The sequence below is a fragment of the Odontesthes bonariensis genome, chromosome 5 (assembly GCF_027942865.1).
Source record: "Odontesthes bonariensis isolate fOdoBon6 chromosome 5, fOdoBon6.hap1, whole genome shotgun sequence".
Lineage (NCBI taxonomy): Eukaryota > Metazoa > Chordata > Actinopteri > Atheriniformes > Atherinopsidae > Odontesthes > Odontesthes bonariensis.
The window spans coordinates 34,603,645-34,625,009 of NC_134510.1; the positions used below are offsets into that span (position 1 = coordinate 34,603,645).

General features: G+C 39.4%; 1 protein-coding gene across 1 annotated transcript in view; it reads left to right on the top strand.

The window, feature by feature from the left end:
- Positions 1–21,365, top strand: part of thsd7ab (thrombospondin, type I, domain containing 7Ab) — a 186,776-nt gene that overhangs the window by 158,976 nt on the left and 6,435 nt on the right. The window contains exons 24-28 of the mRNA XM_075466226.1: positions 7,578–7,751; positions 11,725–11,823; positions 13,276–13,358; positions 16,533–16,746; positions 18,893–18,980. Coding sequence (XP_075322341.1) covers positions 7,578–7,751; positions 11,725–11,823; positions 13,276–13,358; positions 16,533–16,746; positions 18,893–18,980 — 658 coding nt within the window. The remainder of the gene's footprint in view (positions 1–7,577; positions 7,752–11,724; positions 11,824–13,275; positions 13,359–16,532; positions 16,747–18,892; positions 18,981–21,365) is intronic.

Here is a 21,365-nt window from a genome sequence, read left to right on the forward strand (position 1 = left end):
CAATGGTCCAGTCAGAGTCCAGACCTCAGCCTGACTGAGATGCTGTGGTGGGACTTTAGAGAGCAGTGCAGAAACCAATGCTGCAAACCTCAATGAACTAGAGCAAACATTGTAAAGAAGAGTGGCCAAAATTCCTCTGAAATGATTTGAGAGAAAGATAACACACAAAGGTGGTTCTACAAGCTACTGAATCATGGGTCATACTTACATTTTTTACACACTATTTCTCATCTCTTTTTTTGAAATATATTTAAATATATATCATTTTAAGATCTGTTGAGGACCAGGTATCTTTATAGTTATGTCCTGATATGTAAAACCTCATAACTTAACGAGTCTTTCTTTAACGCGACCGTACATTTGCCTCTTCTATTCACTCCCAGTTTTACTACATTCTGTGTGTAGGAATCATCTGATATTTTAGTCACAAACACAGTCTGTCTCCTCCCAGAGACTCAAACATGAAAAGCGTGAAACACACTGAGGTTTTCACAAGAGCAGCGGTCAGATGATCTCTCATCGTCATCCCAGCAGTTAGCGCTGCGAGTCTGTCGAAACGTCCAGCTAAGCCGGGGGCGCCGCTGTCAGGAGCTCCTCTCCCTTTTAAGTGGGATGCACAGACTGCTCGGACCACCTGCTCTACCAGTGAAACAGACTGTGAAGTGGATCTAAATGAAAGCTTTGACCCCCGCAAATCAATGGACTCCATTTGAACAGCAAAGATACATGGAAGCAAAGTGATTAAACCACACACATGCACATACACACGGATAAAAAAAACAGTGAATAGGGGTCGATAATCTGTGTGGGAGAGACAACAAAAACCCTAAGGGCTTCAGGGAAATAAAAGGCAGGTTAAGATACAAGTGCTAAATAACAATCTGCTGTATTGCAAATGGAAAAATGAATATTTTATGCATTTATTCATCTCATAGATGAGCTAAGATCCTGATTAAGAGCACAGTTTAACTTATCAGTGCTGATTATAACCATGGCTCGTATGAAATGAGGTGCAGTGGTATAAGGCAGATATTGACAAGTCTGGAAGCTCGTTTCATTTGATCTGCATGAATGTACCTGTCCTGCCTCCTATTTACAGACCTGTGGGGGTATGACTTTGCATTGAGGACATTCTGATCAAGATTGATATATAAAGGTAATAAGAGGGGTCCCTGGATCGATTTATGAGGCAGGTTGAACTAAGGTAGCTACAAGGGATACCTTCTGATAAAATCCAACATTAAAGGTCTATGCTTCAGTATTTTCTGCTTCACTTCAAAAGTCTGTACATGGATTCTTAATGTCTGAAGATTAAAATCATGATGCTTTACTGCAATGATGCTGTCACACTGAGATGAGTCAAACACGTGTTCACTTGTTCGCTCATGGGGATTATTATGACCCTGACAAATACAGACAGCCTGGAGATGGGCCCAAATTTGTTTAGTTTTTCTAGCATCACTCCATTTAGGGGAGGAAGAGGAAAGTAACGTGTTCCCGGGGAGAATAAAAGGGTCTGTCAGTGCTAATGCACATCTTTCTTATTCATTATCTGAACACTTAATGAGGCAGGCTGAGATGAAATGTACCTCAAATCGCACCAAAGCTATGTGCCATTTGGAGGAAGCTTCAGCTGAAGTGTGTTAATGTGACATGTGTGCACACATTTTCAGCATGAGTAGCCCCGGTGGGAAACAAACCCACAGATTTGGCAGTCCACAGCCGATCTGCACAGGATTACCTTGTTTTTTTTTTCTTTCGGCGACTGGCAGTCTTTATTCAGTGCAGGACATCTGTTGTGAATTACATGATATACGGTTGTACAGGAAAACCAAAACATATAATTTTTTTAATTTACTGTTGGTGCTTTAATGCTTTCTTGCTTGTGAACAAACAGTCTGACAGTTTAAGTCTAAGGTATCTGCGTCTGTGTAAATATTCCTGGTTTTAAAGGGAAAATGCATATTTTCATATAACTACATATCGAACAACAATCATTAATCTTACACAGAATTCTTTATTTATCTCAGCCTCTATAGAAAGTGAGGATTTATTCAAAAAGTTAGAACATTTAAATGTAACACTGTGCACTCAGAAGTGTCTCCATAACTTTCACACTGCTCTGCAGGTTTAGTTGAGTAATGCTGCTGATGAGTATGAAAGCGGTCACATAAAACTACTTGCAAAAATTGGAAATTAGTCCAACTGTCTCAACACAGCATTTAAAATCAGACATTTTGCTTAAAGGATTTGCAGTAAAATGAATATATATTTGCACGTTGGTGACAGACTGCGAGCAAATTATAATTCTTAGTAAATTGTCCTGCAAAAAATATATACTTTAATGATTAATGGACTAAATCATTTTCAGGTTTATTGTATTTGTGTAATGGGGGAGTCTCTGGCCTAAAGTGAGTACCATGTTTACCCTCTGGAGTCTAAGGCCTTTTCAGAGACTTTGAGGGAGTTGTCACCACCTTGACATTTTCAAGTATTTCAACTAACTGTAAACATCTATGCAAAAGTGACACATATGGTTCTATTCTGAAAAGCCTAACAAAAAACAATATGAGAGTGAAGTGAATGTAATACAAACAAGTTTTATTTAAATTGAGGGGAAACACAACTGTACAAAAAAACAAGTTTTAGAGGTCTTCAAACAGTGCAAGAAAACACACTATAAATATATCTAGCCAAGACTTTTGAAGGTTGAACCTTGTAAACAAAAGTGTTGGCTGCATAAAAGTAAAAAGTGCAGTCAGAAATGTTTTTTTGTTTTCACACAAACTGTAAAAAAGGAATTGTGACTCCAGGCAGTGTCTCTGAGAGTTGAATACAAATTAGATGGGTGTGTAACACCCCTGATTGCCCCCACCCCCCGTCACTCTCCATGTGATAATTGTCTGTCACTGGCAGGACATTGCTGCCTTCCCCCACATGCTGGCTGAATGGGGCGTGTTCTCACCTGTGAATAGCCACTCAATCACCTGGTACTTAACATGTGAATAGCGATAGGTGTGGCCTCGGAAGCTGCTGCAGTCTGAGACTACAGAAAATCCAAAGATTTCTGTTCACTCTCTTTAAAAAGGGCCAGCTATATCATTTATTTTAATATATATGAAAACTAGAAGTTTCAAGGTTTTTAATGGTGTCACTTATATGTTTGAATGACAAAAACTCACAGAGTTACAGATGTGTTTTTGGAGATGTGTAAAAAAATCCCGCCGGCGGGATTTAGACTCCAGAGTGGTGAACAACAACTTAAGCAACGATATAAGCTCAGGTAAAATTAAACAGACATAGCTGAACTGTCAAGGTATGAATGGTAGTTTAGTCAACACAATCCCATAAAAACTCTTTGACAAAAGGAGGTGCTGAATTAGCTGCAGAAGATGAGATAAATGAAACATGAAGCTATCAGGATTATCTTTCTATGCTACCATCTTCAGTGCAGGGCAGGAATATCAGCACTGAATAAAATTCTCAACTCAAATTGTGGCCATGATGTACCCGAAGTAAGACTTTTCTAAGGTTTTATGCACAGATGAAAGGAGAGTGACTCTTGATGGAGCAGGTGGGTGAAGTAATGAGCTTAGGGCACCTAATCAAGTCAGGCACCAGCACATACATCGTCCCGCTTCCATTTCTGACTGAAAATCCTACTGAGGACTCGGAGAGCGTTCCCTAATGGGAGAGCAGCTAGTGAAGACACATCACCTCTTTAAACAGACCAAGAAACTCACACACTGCATGGATGGAGGGCTCGTCGTAGCTATTAAAAAGAAAAGGTGCGTATGGAGAATGTAAATCTGGCGTCATGTCTTTTCTATCCAAGGACCCTGAATTCTGACTTCAGGATTGTGCACATGCTGTAGGCCACTGAATAGGACTCCTTAAAATGAACACACTGCCGAATGTATGTGGGATATTATCAAGAATTATAATTTGTTTGAATAAATTAGCCAAATTAGGGAGTCAAATTTTGACAGATGTCAGATTTTGGCACAAATAGGTTTGTTTAATTAGCAGATGTGATACTTTGTTGTAAGATTCAGTATCCCTCAGTGAGGTTCATCTTCTTTTTCCTCATCCTGTATCTATCCTTTCCCTTCTCCACCACATACAGAGTTAAATGGTGTTAAGCCGAAGCAACGGGACGAAAACGGTAGCATCACACGTAACAGGAGAGCGCTTCAGTCCCAGCATGCGTAACATTGTGACATACCAACAGTGTGAATAGTGTTAGTTATTTTATTACGTTTCTAATATGAAACATGTTATTTGTAGTTTTGTGCTTCTAATTTGTTTCCCTTTAACAATTGAAACTCTGTAACATTTAGGTTAGAGTATCGTCAGTATCATTCTGAACGAACTCAGAGCAACAAAATGAATCATTAAGAAAACAGTTTGGCTAATCTCACAAGGTTAACTACCAATTTTTTAACATGAAGTGGGTCCATGAAGTAGCCTAGCAGGGAGTTTCAATACAGCTTGAGTGTTTATAAATACCTATGGGTGATTATTTCCTCTCCATAAGTCCCATCAGTGGTGACTTGATTCCTGTAGCACTAACAGGAGAAGAGGCTGTTGAATAAAAGCCGCGGTTAGCATTATATCCACAAGCCTTCATAAGTACAAATTCAAAAAGACATCAGGAGCCTGTTGACCACACTGTGATTGATAGGCAATGCCTCTGCAAGAATGTCAACCCCTGCTGAAGGAAGAAATCTTACAGATTGAATTAACACTTCAAAGGTTGGGTGTGATGAGTTGTCAGGCTTGTCGACTGCGGGGTCTGCTGCAGCTTTGCAGTGTAGAACAGAGCGGGCCGACAGGTGAGCTCTGCCCGGCAGCTGCAGGACTCTGCTCATCAGGTTGGCGGTTCATTTCCCACATCTGCAGCATTGTCCTTCATGTTGTTAGGCTGCACCCTCCTTACTGTGCAGCACACAGAAGTGAGCAGGAACATTTCTTGGTAAATAGGGCAAATTTAAAACGTTTCGAAACAGAAAAAAATCCTGATAACAGCAGTGTATTTTCACAGTGCAGCTTAGATATAAAGCTGTTATATTCAGTGTCAGCACTCCCTGAAGGAGGGATTATTGTTCCTTACTTCTGCCAAAAGACAAAATACAAATGCAGAGATCATTTCAAAAGTGCTATGTGTCTATTTGGAGTCATAACCGATTGTTCATCATGCAAAATGAAAAATGTTGTGCTTTATTCAACCCACATCTCATTTAAAAGTAACTCAGTTTGAAATAATGCGTATAATGTGTGCCATATTTTCCCACTTGTGGTTTTCCCATTGTGGTAAGGAAAAAAAGCTCATGAGATTGCTGTTGGTCCCTGAGATGGAAAACACAGAGAGGCTGCCCTACATAACAAGTCGCTTCAACCCCTTTTGCTAAACTGTAAGAGCATTGAAGTATCAAAACAGCAAGCAGAAGCACGGACAATTTTCTGTGCACGAAGCTACTGTAGTATGATTTAGGAGAAAATTCAAGTGTTGTTTGTGGAGGACCAGTCGAAATCTAGCAGGTTGAGTACCCACAAGCACAAACACTAACACACACTTGGATGCGCTGCTATCCTTGACCCATGTTCTATTCTCTCCACCGTTTGATGAGCTGCATTTATCAGCTGTGATCAAAACCAAACTGCCCTGCTTCTCAAACTCACATCTTTCTCATGAAAGGCTTCAAAGCATCTCCACTATAAGATCTGATATGTAAACGCACATTCTGCATGCATATCTGATGCACACCTGAACATCTCACCCAGATTAAACTTTTCTCACAAACAGATGAACAGGTAAAGCATTGCTTTGCCAAAACTGAAGATCAGATTTCTGCTGCAGACACCCACATAAAACTGCATTGCAGATATCTCTGCATACCATCAAATGAAATCCGTGAGTAAAATCCAACAAGGTTCAAAAAGAGGTAGAAAAATACTGGAAATGTATTAAAGACTGGAGGAAACGTAGATGTAAATTGTAAGATAATTATGATCCCGTCAGCCTGAGCTCCTCTGCAGGGTTTTCAGAAGGGCTGGAATTATAAACAATGCACAAAAAGACATGTGTGTGATTTTCCCTGCACATAAACTGATATTTATGAGGGAACATTGTGCAGAAAGGCAATCTCTTATGCATACTTGAGAGCATGCTTTCACATGTTTTTTTTTAGAGCAAATCAAGTCTGATTCAGTGAAGTGAAAACAAAAGGTAAGATGAGACAGAATTAAACATAAAAGTAAGCAGCCAAGTTCACTGTTTGAATTTATTGTAATTATAAATTTCTCTGTTAACACACACACCTACAGCATATTAAATGTAAGAGACACAAACTGCGTTGTACACAAGTGAGTGGGTGCTAAATCTAATCAGGCGGCTTCTTTTCTGAAGTGTGTAATGGTTATGTGCGAGGACGGCTATGGTGGCACTTGTTTGTCGACAGTGTCCCGTTACATTTCTGCTGGGACCTTCAAGATTCAAGATTCCTTTTTGTCATGTACCGTGTAACAATGAGCATCATTACCTGCAATGAGATTTGTTGTGCTTGGTGTCAGCTCAATTAGCACAGTTAAGCAGTCTGAACTTAAAAGGGTTGCTATCTTGTAACTTTTTTCCATTCAGTAGTTTTTGCTCTGTTCTAATTAAAACTCCCCGATTCTATCTCTTTTTCACTTGTGGTTAAACTAAGCTTCGTCTTTGCTGTGTCTAACAACTTTAAATGCAAATTAAAGGGACGATTAACATCAGTTCATGGAACTTATACACATGTGTGTCAACAATACAAGATTTTCAAAGGACCAAAAACACTGTGAACACTGTAATGAAACTGTAGTCAGCTCACATAAAAAAACAGAGTTTTTGGCTCTTTGAAAATCTGTATTGTTGAAACACATGTGTATAAGTTCCATGAACTGATGTTAATAATTTGCATTTAAAGTTGTTAGACACAGAAAGATTCCCTGGCAAAACGGGGACTGTCATATAAAATTTGCTGTACCCCAGAAGAGAAGGAGAAAATGTTAAAAACCGTGTTTCCACAAAGGCAAAGGAAGTCGATTTGTCCGCTTCGTTGACCGAGGATCTCAGGTTAACAGGAAATTAGGATTTGCAGCATGACAGGAGGTTAATTGACAATTATTACACTTTTAAAAAGGTAGGTCAGGTAGGACTCTATTTTGTTTGATTTGAATTAGATTTCAGACTTTTTAGACCTTTACTTTTAGTGCTGCCCCTACAGTAATGTGAGTCTGTGGGTTCTTGATAGTATTTGGTGACAATTTAGAGTTTTGTCTATTTTTGAACATCTTTTTATCAATTTGAAATTGAGAATGATGCCGACTTTGCTCAGAATGAATTTTGTTCTGCAAAAATGTGTAAGAAACACAGTTTCAGCAATGCAAGTTAAGTTCTCAAGTTAAGTCGTCTGAAGTCTAAAGTGATTCCTGCAGATACCAGTCATTAACCCATCTATGTTCCCTTTACACTGATTCTAAACTAAAATCTAAATCTAAATAAGTTTTGGGTCACGGAAACTTGTGTTGTCTCTTCTCTGCTGCAGGTGAATGCTACCTGATGGAGTGGTCCGAATGGAGTGCGTGTGTCAGCATCTGTGTCAAAGGAGCCGGCATGGACTTCGGCTCAGTTCAGGTCCGTTCACGAGCCGTGTTGGCCCAGGAGCCGGAAAACCTGCTGCAGTGTCCGGAGCAGCTGTGGGAGTCTCAGCCCTGCACAGGTGAGAATGCTCTGAAAAAAGAAACATGACGGGTTGGTCTGACAAGTTAATGGAAACAAACTTTAACAAGTGAATGTTAAGGTTCAGAAAAATGTGCTTGCTGCACTCCAGTGGCTCCACACTTCATTCAACTCATTCCTTTTCTTTACCCACATCCTCCTGATGGAACTGGAGAGCAATTCCCTGTGTTTGTATTTGTATTGTCTAATCCTAACTCTGCATTCCTTCAGTCCCCTTTAGACTCGACCCAAACCTCCATCTCATAAATACTATGTCTTTGTTATAACATCACCACCTTTTTCTTTCCCATGAAACTGTAAACTGCTTTGGCTGAGAGACACACTTTCCTTGTTTAAGTTTTTAGTTTTACAACATAAACTACAACAAACGAATGATGCCTATACAGAGCGTTTAACTGGCATAATAATCAAAATACACAATCCTACTCCCTATTAAATTTCAGAAGTTGATTTTAATAAAAAAGAAAGAAAAGAAAGAAAGTGTGTTCACCTTGAGGACCTAAATGTCAATGATGTGCTTTTGTAAAGCAGCTCCCTCTTCATGTCTTTATCACAGTCATCCACCCTCCTCATCTGTCTGGTGTGCCTTTTTGAGATTGTTCGTACAGCTTCATGCAACCATGCAAATGTAAACTTTGACACAAGTTACACTTAGTAACCCTTGAAGCGGATTATTCCTGTATGAGTCAACATTCAGCTCGTAAAAATGAGAGTTCACACTAGCACACGCAGCAAACTGAGCTCAGACCACACGGGAAACTAACAGAAAAATACTGCTGTCTGATGGATTTTAAACACTTTTACATCATGCTTAAGAGTATATGTATATGTACACTGACTAACTGAAAAGTCAAAGTGGTCATATTGGTATTTAAAGTGTATTGTCTAACTCAACCAATGCATTGAGTAGAATTTAAGAAAGCATCCCACCTTAAAAGTTGCTGTTGCTTTTGCAACCATTTCTCCCACATGTAGTCGTTTTATCTGTGTGGCGGTGGTGAAGTGAAGTCAGTTGCAGGTTGCTTCTTGTCAATTCTTTGGAGGGCTAACACAGTAAGACACTTGCATTCAAGGTCATGCCTGCAGGCTTTCTTGTTTTCTTTTACTCCAGACCTGTTTGCCAAATGAATCTGGGACAGCAGCAGAAACCAACAAGAAATACATGTTCAATTTGTGGGAAAAAAAGGATCTGAGAGGATTCAGGTGAGGATTTTCCTCACTGTGAGTTAACGGTTCTAACCAGGGGGGCGGATTTGGTACTTTGCCCCAGATATGACAAAGACAAACAAAATCCCTAACAACCACTATCGTTTTCTTTTTCTGTCTGCACTCCGGGTCAATTGGTGCTTTACCAGACGGGAGTTTTTGAGCTAGATCTCTGAGCTGAGGAAACTCCGCACTCATTCACCGTTGGGATCCCTTCTGCTCCCCAGGCGCGTTAATCACCCATTACTGCATGTGCAGCATGGGTTGTGAATCATCACCACTAAAGCTCAACGTACACAGTTGCAGTAGTCTCAGTCTGCTGAGCAGGACCACTCCCTCCCTCTGCCTCCTACTCCTCCACATCTCATTCCTTGGCTACTGTACACAAGCCCCACAGCAGTCTTCACTGGCCTGACCTGATTTCACAGCATCAGTCAAGGCACAAGGGGGCGGAGGAGTGCCCCTGACAAGACCAGAGGAGGCGGGCGAGGGAGAGAAAGAGGAGGCAGGGTGAGATGGAGGGCGGTGACGGGAAAGGGAGGGTGTGTTTTGATGGCACGCATGAGAAAAACAAAGCCCAAGATGTGTCCCAGTTGCACACTTTTACAGTATACCAGTTCAAACCAAACTGTGTCTCTACTGCACGAGTGTAATGAATGAATTGGAAATCAGAATAAAAGATTTTAGGCCCGCGTGTATATTCACTTCAACAGATTAAAAGACAAAGAACCTGCATCATAGCTGGAAGAAATATGAAAGCTGTGCACGGGTTTTCCAACAGCTTCAGAGACATAAAAGTAAAGCCTCGATGAAACACTCACATCTCTGTTTTTTAACTATCAATACTTTCGGTTGGCAGCAACCTAGAGCTCCAGGAATAAAACATTTCTGAGACCAAAACAAAGTTGGACTAACATTCATTCATGAGGTGAGCAGAAATATAGAAAACACACACAAAAACAGATCCAGCCAAAAATGCTCGAAATGTCACATCAGGTTCCAATGACTGATTAAATCGTTGATTTAATGTTTTCTTGATCGTGTACCTTCTCTGGAAGGTATGCATTCTTTTTCAGGACCAAAAGATGTAAAACCAGGGTTTTTTGTTTAAACTTTTATTTAATCGCTTTCAGGCAGAACAAATAGTATCTGTGCATTTTTATGCACAACAACTATGTACAAAAGAGCAATTACAGTGTGAACACATGCAGTATTTTATGCAACAGTGAGTCAGGTTGTATTTTTCACTTTTGCCTGTTAAAAGGTTTTTCTTTCTTTAATTAGAATTTATGTCTTGTTTGACCAGCAAAGATTTTGTGCAGTACTTAAAAGAAAATTAATAAAATAATTATATAAAAAAGGTTTTATGCTCATATGCAACATTTTGTTTTGTTGAGGCTAATATTAGATATACATATTTTATTTAGATATTTAGATTTACATCACTTGAGTGGCTATCAATATAACACAACACAAGATTATTGATATATTTACAGTTGAAATTAAACAATTGATCTTGTCTTTACCACATCCTTGACTCCAGTCATTCAAGGGAAGAAATATTGAGGGTATTTTAAGTCTTCAGCCACTGTTGCTGCTCGAGGCTTTCAACTAAATGCTAATTCAGCATGCTAAATTGGTAAATTGCATTCATCATCCCAGTTTAGCACATCAGCGTGCTAACATTTGCAAATTAGCAGTAAAAAGAGTACAAATGATGTTAATGGAAATCACTTCTGTCGTGGTTTGGACATGAATTAGGGAAAACTGAAATTCTAACCTGGTGATTGCAGGTTTTATTGCAGGTCCTCTCAAAAAGGTTAAATTAGGTGAAAAGGTTCACCTGCAGGTTGTGATTGCAAAACAGTAAAACAGTAGACTCAACCCCACTTCATTTCCTTTCTTTAGCAATGACCTTGTACTATGATTTTAGAAAGTACAGCCAGCACTTTGCTTGTTAACTCTACCTCCACTGCTTTGTGAATGCGTGTGATGGGCACGCTGTGATGTAAAGATGCTGCACATTATAACAGCTTGGCTATAATTTCATATTCAGTTAATATAACTAAAATCATCTTCTGCAACCCTTCTTGGCCCTCCTCTCATATCTTACGCTATGATTCATATAATTTCTGTCTCCAGAAAGGATGTCTGCTCTTCCTCTGAGAAATGTTACCGGGTAGTAAAACTCCTGCTCATAAAAGATGGTGGAGTGCTGCCTGAAATGACTGATTCAGTGTTGTTTTCACATCTTTGAAAAATAATTTCTGAGAGAAAAAAGAAGTGAGGAAATGGGAAGTGGGAGAGCATTAAGCACGAAGTCGTCTCACTTTCAGACAAATCATCCTGTGAACACAGGAGATAGAGCCGTGCCATCGACTGGAGCAGCGATATTGTACCCGAGCCTGTGGAGAAGAGATCTTTCTTTTGTTCAAGGTTAAATGGTTCATTTATGCTGCCGAATCGGCCGCAGCGATGATTGGTTACACCGCACTCCGCAGGGAAATACAGTCATTTACTGCCCTGATGGAGATATTGATAAAATCATAATAGCATTGATAGAAAGTCATTAAGCAAAAGCTCTTACTGAAGATTAAAACCTTGAACTGGACATTATGTGACGGCAACCTATTATATAACCGTAACTTAGCAGCTGCTTTAATAATCTGTCACTCGCATGATTAATGTTCTTCGCTGCACTCCACCTGCCTTCATAGATGTTGATTGTTTTTTCATTTTGCTTGCAGGGGGCGAATGTTATGAGTACAAGTGGTTCAGCAGCAGTCGTCATAACTCCACTCGACCACTTACATGGTGTCAGCGCTCCGATGGGCTCAATGTCACTGGTAAGGAACTCTGGGTTTTAGATTTAAAAATGGGACTTTTTGGACATCCGTGGTTAACAGCCAAACAACAGCACCCAAAAAGCTGAAGAGTAACCTCATAGAATTGTTTTTATTTGGCTTAATTTGAACTGAAATAAGTCAATTAAAACAGCAAAAAGATGAGGTTCAATTTACAAAATAATTCTTGTTTGCTTGTAATGAAAAAATCAATTTTCAAAATAAATTTTAATCAAAATTCTTATATTTTCTCTAATAAAAGCTTTAGCTTTTGTTTTTTGAATTCTCCTTGTTATTAGCATGACTTGTCATATTTTTCTAAAATGTCATATTTTGTTGCATCAAAGCAAAATCTGGAACACTGCACATTAACTCTTATGCATTGTGTGTTAGTGTGTGAGTCACCCAGAAACCCATTCATTCCTTGCTGACAGATGTGCAAAACTCTAAAGTGCATTGAAGAATTGTAACTTTTGCAGTGGGTTTCAGTCAGAGACTGCACTGTGATAAAGATAGTGGTGAACAGGCTGATAAACTTGACAAGTCTCAAATAAAAAATCCCCTCAGAATTTAATTGGATGGAAATCTCTCTGATCTCAGCAGGGTCGTTACTATAGAAGATGTGTATGCACACCATATGCATATGCAACAGCAGGCCAGACGGACATATAGTGGTTCAGAATGAAATAATCAGACAGCACTCTTTTAGGATAATTCTCAAATCTGTGGGAATGGACTGCTAAATTTAAGCAATGCATGAAGAGCAAGGTTTATAATCTGAGAGCACAGATTCACACATGGCTCTTTTCCTCTGCTCGCTGAGAAAAGAAGTCAATCCTGCGTACACAGAGCTGGTAACACACTCATGATTCACTGACCACACTACGCACACAAGGAAGGTTTGTGTACCGTCTTAGTCACTGAATTTTCACCTCAGCAATAAGCAGCTTATCCCACCCATGTTGAAGGGAAGACACTGCCTTACAGTGTTCTGAATAATAGATAGTGCAACTGAGTTTATCTTTAAAGTGAGAAACTGCAGAACAAGTTTAAAACCACTGGTGTCAGTTTTATGCAGGCGGTAGAAATTAGCACAAAAATGTCCAAAATATAATATGATAAACTATTGACTTGTTTCTATGAGAAGTGAAGGTGGTAGGCGGCGGCAGCTATTATCTCTTGTGTAGCTCTCACGAGCATGTGGTTACTCACATAAGACTCACAACAAACCAGATTACAGCCCGTCAACTATATCAGGTTACTGATGAATTTACAGGCTCTGCATTAAAACCATCAGTAACTTCAGAATATGAAAACATCAGGCTTGTTCCTTGAATAACAGTTGTTATCAGTGATGGCACATCTACCTGGTAACACAAAGAACGCCGGTGTTCATTGTCTTCTTTTTAATAACGCCACATGCTCCATTTGATTCTGCTGTGGTCTGACCTGCAGGTGGCTGCCCTGCAATGAATCCTCCAGTGGACAACAGCTCGTGTGATCCTCCCTGTCTCATGCCCAAGTCTTTCTGCAGCGAGGTAAACGTTTCTTCTATTTTTATATCACAATAAAGCTGGAAACAAAAAGGAAAACCTTCCAGGGAAACATGATCCACAATAGAAATTAAAAAAAAAAGACTAAACAGAATGAAAAACGGCACAAAGACCTGAACCTGAAGGCGCCGGTCGTCTTGATGAATGGCATTCTGCGTAGTCACGGTGACACGCTGCTGCCAGAATTGAATTTGAATACAGCAGGGAATGAAATGACGGCAGCGTGAAAATGTAAAACCCATTTCTCTATAGTGTCATTCAACTGTGCTGCAACAAAACCAGAACAATACGTTCGCAGCACCCGATAAATATCAAGTTTTTCCATGTTAATAGCTTGCGTGAAGAAAATTTGAACCCTGGTTACCAGCTGTACCTGCTGTTGATCCAAACGAGACCACAGAATAAGCAGACTGAAAGTCATCAGACAATTACATCTTCAGTCCTCGTACAACCACGGAGAGTCTGCACTCAGTCGGTTTGTTAGGCGCAGCAAGGTAAAGCTAATGCAACACAGCACTCCTGCAGCGAATTCCACCTTCAGGAGTCTGATTATTTTCAGCCCCAGAGGTGCTGATTCAATTTCTATGGTAACTTTTACAGTCTGCGGTGCTGTTTGATGGTAGTTTACAGTGTTTCTTATTTTTTTTTTCCACCCCCTTTATATCAGTGAGGTAGACTGGATGAAAGAAAAACACCTCTCTTTATGATGAGTGCAATTCAGCAGCACGACAAACCACTGCCACTAAGATGACATCATCGCTTCCCTCAAGGACAGAAAATCAACCATTTCATAAACTCTTCAAGTGTCTAAAACCACAGTTTAAACAAATGTACCTGTATTTGTAGCCTCTGGGACCTCTTTTCTTTATTTAACAGTAGATTACTTTTACAGTACATTTAGAGTAATAGGAAACTACATGCAACACCAGGGGTTTTACGCAGCGAAACACAACTGAAAAAGTTCAAAATATTCACATAAATGATAATAACAAATACCAAATTAAATAAAATGGGATGTAGTTTGTGTTCTAAGATCTCTGCATCATTTTCAAAGAAACTGATTTTTGTTTTTTGGACCTTAGAATTATGGATTTGGCCAATAACAGAAAGGAATTACAATATAAAATAAACCAAAGTAAAGCAATAGATGCTTTGCTGTAGACTTGCAAGTCCCTAGTTGCACGGTACAGAAAGTACAGCTGACACAGATACAATATCCCCATAGAATATAACCAGAAATGACTTGACAGGATAAAAATGATGAATGGCCTTAAAAGAAATGTCTTTACCCTTATTAACAAGTAAAAGTGTTAGGAAAAGTCCACGTCTTATCCCAGCACATGTCTTGTCCAGGTTTATTCCAGATCACAGTTACATGGAGCACAGGGATTCAACTAGTCTGGAATAAATTCAGGAAGCAGGCAGAAAGCTTCTTTTTTTTTAGGTGCTTCAACTGAATCAAAGTAAAGTGCAGCATCAGAAAGTATAGTGCAACCCTTAGAGCATCATAAGATCTGATGGAATGGCTTCAAAACAATCAAATTTAGGTTCTTAGTTACAAAGGAGTCTTTGGCTGCTAAAAAAGTTACCTTTAAATGAAAGTTGACTTAACCAATACAATGGGATTCCTGAATCAATACCGTTTCTGACCTTAAACATTACATTTACATTCATTTGTAGTTTTGCATTAAAAAGTTCAGATCAGTTGCATTTATAAAGCCCCAAATCCCAACAAACATCTCAAAGCAGTTCAAAGATACAGTCCAATTCAAGTCATTTATAATCAATTTCGTTGTAATACAATCAGAATCAAATTAAATTAATTCAAATTTGCTATCTAGTCCTATAGCAGCATAACTATGGGATGTTTCAGGGTCACCTGAGCCACCCCTAACTATAAGCTCTGTTAGATAAGGTAGAGAGGGTGTCTGCTTCCTGAAGCCAAACTGGCAGCTGGTTCCACAGTGAGGGGCCTGATAACTGAAGGCTCTGCTTTTAGAAACTCTGGGAACCTCAAGTAAACCTGCAGTCTGAGAGCAAAGTGCTCTGTTGGGAAAACATCCAACTATGAGATCTTTAAGATGTGATGGAACTTTATATTTAAGGGGAAGAATTTTATGTTCTATTCTGAATTTAACAGCGAGCCAATGGAGAGAAGCCAAAACTGGAGACATATCATCTCTGCTGTTAGCATTTTGGATCAGCTGGATGCTCTTCAGAGATGCAACTTTAAGGAAACAGCTAGTCTTACTTGTCACAAATCAGTAATAGATGAAAACTATATATACATGAAACATATTCACTTTTTATTTTGCTATGTTTTCCTAATATTCGGTTAAAAATATCGGGATACATTTTGCTGAAGAATCAGCTATTAATGGGCACAAATATCTGAGTTTAAATGATGCGTTTGCAAACAGTAACAGCTGTTCCTGTGGTGCAGTTTGAAGCTAACAGAGTTCTGGTGGTGGAAGGTGGAAATAAAACACACAGAGTACTGTGAAATATTCAAGCCCCACCCTGAAAGAGCCAGAAACTATCAACATTTTTCATCTGGTTTTGTGGTTTTGAAGGTGACTCCAACACCAACAGTGTTTTAGGGATAAAATAAATCCCTGGTGCTGTGTTCAGTCCCTGTAAATGCAGGAAAGAAACCTCCAGAAGTCCTCTGTCCCAAAGGAAAGTTGCTGCAGTTGAAACACAGCTTTAGGGTTTTTAAAAAAACAAAAAAACAACTGGTAACTGTTGGGAAAATCCATGAGCTCTGTTTGGGTGCCCTTGGGCAAGACATTTAATCCCCAGCTTGTTCAGTGCAGCTGCTAATTGTTATATTTGTATTTCTGAGCTTTAGTGTTTAGTGAGAGGTGCAATACTGTTCCACCTTTATTGGAAACTAGAATTAGTGTGCAGTATTAGGGTGAAGCCACAATGTCACAAACATTTTCTGCAATCGTTTCCTCGGAATCTTCTGCTTCTATTAACTACAAATGAATGGGAAAGATGTGTTAAAATACATAGCTGCTGAGCACAAATGGGGGTTTAATCTATGAACAAAGAGCCAAAGCAGCCAGACTACCAGTGTGCCCCCCTCCCAAAGCCCCCCATGGTCCACTTTACCTCCAGCACATATCAAATATGATTCTGCACTGCCCCCTGCAGGCCGGTGCATGCGTGTGCGAGGAGGGCTTCACAGAAGTGCTGTCACCAGCTGGGCAGCTGGACCAGTGTGCCCCCATCCCGATCCTGGAGATCCCCACTGCAGAGGACAAGAAAGGGGATGTGAAGACCAGTCGTGCCATAAACCCCACACTGCCCAGCGCCATCCAGCCGGGACGCTCCGGGCGGACCTGGTACCTGCAGCCCTACGGACCAGGTAAGACCAACACACACTGTTACTCAGATCAAACACCGGTTTTTACCACTTTACAGCTTCTTTGCACAGAATTCATGAAAATTTAACGAGACGAAATAGATACGAGTGTTTTGTTGCTGTCAGGTGGAAAACTTTCATCCTTTTAGACACCATGGTGACTGCAGAAGCTCCTATTTTTCCATTTATCGGGTTGTTGTAACGAAACCCATCAAATAAAACTGTTTCTCTCTATCAGACAAAGAGCACAAAGGTTCATATGATGATCTCCAAAGCTCCTCTTCACCATGCAGATATAGATCAGTGTGTGTATGTATTAAGTGTGAAACTGACACATGAAGCATCATCAGTGGAAGTTCTTTCAGATGCATGAACGGGCCTGACTACCTGCTCCCAGCTGCTGGTACATTAACATTTGAGAGCTGCGTCTGCAGAGCGTTCTGACTGATCATGCGTGGCGGCAAAGGAAACATCTAGGGTGCAAGAATGCAGAACAGATTGGGTTCCACATTCACATACACTGAGCCATCTATCGTCCGAGGGCGTGTTTGTTTTCCGAAGCACACGTCTTGCTAATAAACTACACTACAGTCAAATGTAAAGGGAGAGAAGCAAGGTAATAATTAAAAGTGCAGCCACTGATTTATAGTGTGATGTTTGTTTGTTGCAATAAAATATTTATTGCTTCCTGCAGCGATTTAAATGTAAGTACAAAGGAGAACATTAAAACCAAATGGAGGTGACGACTGCACATTGTGGAGAAACCTAGAAACAAATTGAACATTTTCTGTGAATATGGTTTCCTTGCAAGGAAACAAATGTGCAGCCAGGGAAAGTTAAATATGGTGTTCAGTGACACATTTCACAGTCACGATGCCTCATTGCGTTAATGGTTGAGTTTGCTCGTTGATGTTCTCTGGACTGACTTCAGCGTGGACAGTGACTGATGAAGTGCATTCAAAACAAACCCTTTTACTCTCTGCTCATGGCAGATATTAGCATGTCTAAAGCAGCATATATATATCTATATATATATATATAGATATATATATTTTCTACTGATATCTGAGGGCTAAATATTCACACACTGGCCTGGGGCATGTTTTACCAAAGTTTATCTTCATTCATTTTCATTATCTGAAGGCAGACATACAGCAGGTTTATGCAGGTTTGCTGCTTAAAACCCAACTGCCATCCACGAATAAGGAGGTCAGAAGAATGTGGGAGTTGCAAAAGTCACGACAAGTATTACACTGGAAAAAATCTAAATCTTACCAAGTATATTTGTCTCATTGAGTATCTCATTACACTTGATATAAGACAAAATTGCTTAACAAGTACCATTTCAGCAAGATATAGGGACTTGTTTTAATACAATACATCTTGAATATCTTGTTAAGTGAAAAAGTCTTGAAAAGATCTTATTTTGAGTCATATTTCACATGAAACAAGTTTTTTTTTTCATTTGAAGAGGTTTTTAAGCTAATTTCAAGATCACTTTTAACTGAAAAGTCCTAAATATCACATTTTATTTCAAGAAATCTTGACAGGCCTATTTTCACTAGTGCCATTGGCAGATTTGTTTGCTTATTTCAAGAAAAAACGTCTCATATTTGTTGTTTTTCTTACTTATTTTTGGAGGGGCATTTTTTCCAGTGTGTTGGCTGATTTAAACACCAACAGTAGTGATCCTGCGTGTACACTTGCTGTAGAGAAATATTGATCCACACACTGGCCTGGGGCATGTTTTACCAAAGTTTATCTTAATTCATTTTCATTATCTGAAGGCAGACATACAGCAGGTTTATGCAGGTTTGCTGCTTAAAGATTTAGGTAAGATGTGTGTGGTAAATGTCATCGCACCCAACATTTAAAGAAATACTTATTTCTGATTTATGTCTCTTCTCTTTGGAAATACCAAGTCGCTGCTCCCTGCTGGTCTTCCAATATTCTCACATAAGTACCAGCAGAAACTGATAAGGTTGATTCAAATGATGAAAGTACACTGTAAATAAGGGGATATGTTATTGTAATGTTACTCTGAAGAATGTGTTGTAGATCTTTGAGGCTTTTACAGGGTCCTTTTGAATGGCTGTAAGCGCCGTTTTTACGTGCAAACAGACAAACTGACAAGCCTCCTCTTCCACAGATGGGAAGCTGAAGATGTGGGTGTATGGTGTAGCAGCCGGGGCCTTTGTGCTCCTCATATTCATAGTGTCTATGATATACCTAGCTTGGTGAGTTGAGTTGCTTTATCTCCATCATTTGCCATCATCCTCATACATGAACCCAAACCCTCCACTGTTTACTCCACCCAATTTGAGTTAAAGCTCCCCCCACTTCAAGTCTTTGTTTTTGTCTTCATTTTTTGCTTCCTTCATGCGTTTTCCATGTGAGAACAGCAGCTACTGTGCCCAGGTGCATCGCTCTCTTAAGGCCCAAGAGTCTGACGCCAACGGGACGGTAGTCTGGATGGGCCAGAATGCACATGAGATGATTTACACCTGTCCCGATTGCCAAGAGCTGGCTGAAAGCAGCAGCTAATGAGGATGTGGAGGGTTTGGCCCCACTCTGACAGCCTCCAGAATAAGCACCTGTGGTCCCTGAACTTTCCCTGTGACCTCTCTCAAAGTGTCACATGTCCTGCCTGACTAGCTGAGTGAAGGTGCAGGTGAGGACACACCACCCCAGAAGTGTTTTCTCGCTTCATGTAGTGAAGTTTTAGAGTAGATCCTATTTAACCTTTTTTTTTAGCTTCTACCTCATCCTAAGTGACCCCTATCTGATTCATGTGTTCACACAGGCAGCTGATGACTTTTAGTAATATATTTAAAGTTGTGTTAAAAGAAATTCTTAGTATGGACCGACATCTCTGAAAGATGTTCTGAAATATTTTACTTGAAAGAGCAATTACAAAAAAAAGAAAGAAAAAGAAAACAGCTTTTTCATATAAACTTGTCACTTTTAAAGTCCTTTAGCTCATAAACATTTATCCTCAAAAACAGAATGAATTACAAACTAAATAAAAGATAAGTTTAAATAAGACAAATGTAAGATGAGTCATCTACTTTTTTTTTTTTGCAGGAAGTTAGTGACTAACTGCATTCAGTAAACCAAAATTCTCGTCGTCGTCGTTGTTGTTGTTGTTGTTGTTGTTGTTATTTTTGGGCCAGATACTGAGTGCAAGAAATATTTCCTCCAAACATTTAAGCACCAAAGTTGATTTATGGGGATTCAAAGGAAGAAATGCAACAATTGGCAATAAACTTCATTACAGCTGGATATCCTGCCTTAAAAATATCGGCACAACTATATGTTAAAATGTTTTTTAAGGTAGCAAAACAACAAGTAATCACGATGCAAAGTGGCCTAGTTCATTGTTATACATATTAGTTATTGGTATTAGCTCATTAGTGTGAATTAGCATGGAAGCAACATTTTCATGCTGCAGCTGAATGTTATACTTTGCTGGATTTAAACCAGCATCTTTTTATAAAGTGATCACTTAACATCTTGTTATGTATTATTCTGATCAAGTAAAATCGATTATTTTCACCACAGAAATATAGTAAAGTTGAAATATAAAACTTTCAGTTCTACAACAGTACTGAAATTGGCCCGACAGATCAGAGTGCGACTGTACCAAAAACTCTGAAAGTAGCAAAGATTAGCATGAAATGAAGGTCCATTGAATCTCTAAAGCACATTAATAAAAAAAGATTTACAAACAATATCAGAATGTGTAGCAAAACAATAAAGTAACCTAAGCAAACAAACAAACACCATATAAAATACTAAGATTACTGAGTACCAGTAGTAGCCATAGAAAACATGTTTGTCTTTAGCTTTGTCCTGCAGGAGTCAGAGGGGAAACCCCTGGCAGCAAAAGGTCGTTTCAAAGCTTCGGAGCTGCCACAGCAAAGACACCACCTCGCTCACAGATCAACCTTGATCGAGGGTCAGTCAAAAATAAATGTTCTGAAGATCTGGGGACCCATGGTGGGTTTAAAAGAAACCACTTAAAATCAGCTTTGTATGTGATGGGTAACCAGTGGAGCAATGTTAGATTCAAACACACAATAATCCATGTGTGAGGTGATTAAAGCAGATTAAAGCTTCAAGTGGTAGGAGAGCGTTTAGCCGTTGCCTTTGCAATGATAATTCTCTATTAAATCTGACTTTTGGCTTTCAAATCTGTCCCCTGGACTACACTGACTAAAAGTGGAAACACACTGAATAAATGTTTTATCTAACCTGCAGGGTTAACAACCTGACTTAAAGTGTAGAGGCGTGCCTGCGTGTGCTTTACAATAACATTAACAAATTTTTATACACTTTTAGTTCAACAACAATGTCGATCTGGACCGGCTCAGTTCAGGACTGTTGTTAAATGTTAAACCATGCAATGTAATCGCAGAGCTTTGTTTTATTTAAGTCTACAAAGCTGTGACACTAAAGCATCTGTAAGTGTTATTGTAAGGCACATATAGACACTGATGTTGTTAGCCTGCACGCTACACTTTAAGACTAAATGAATCGCTGATACATGTCAAAATGTAACGTATTATTATCAGAACTGAAACAAAAATTCATCAATTTCCAGTCATTTTGGTTTATGTGTG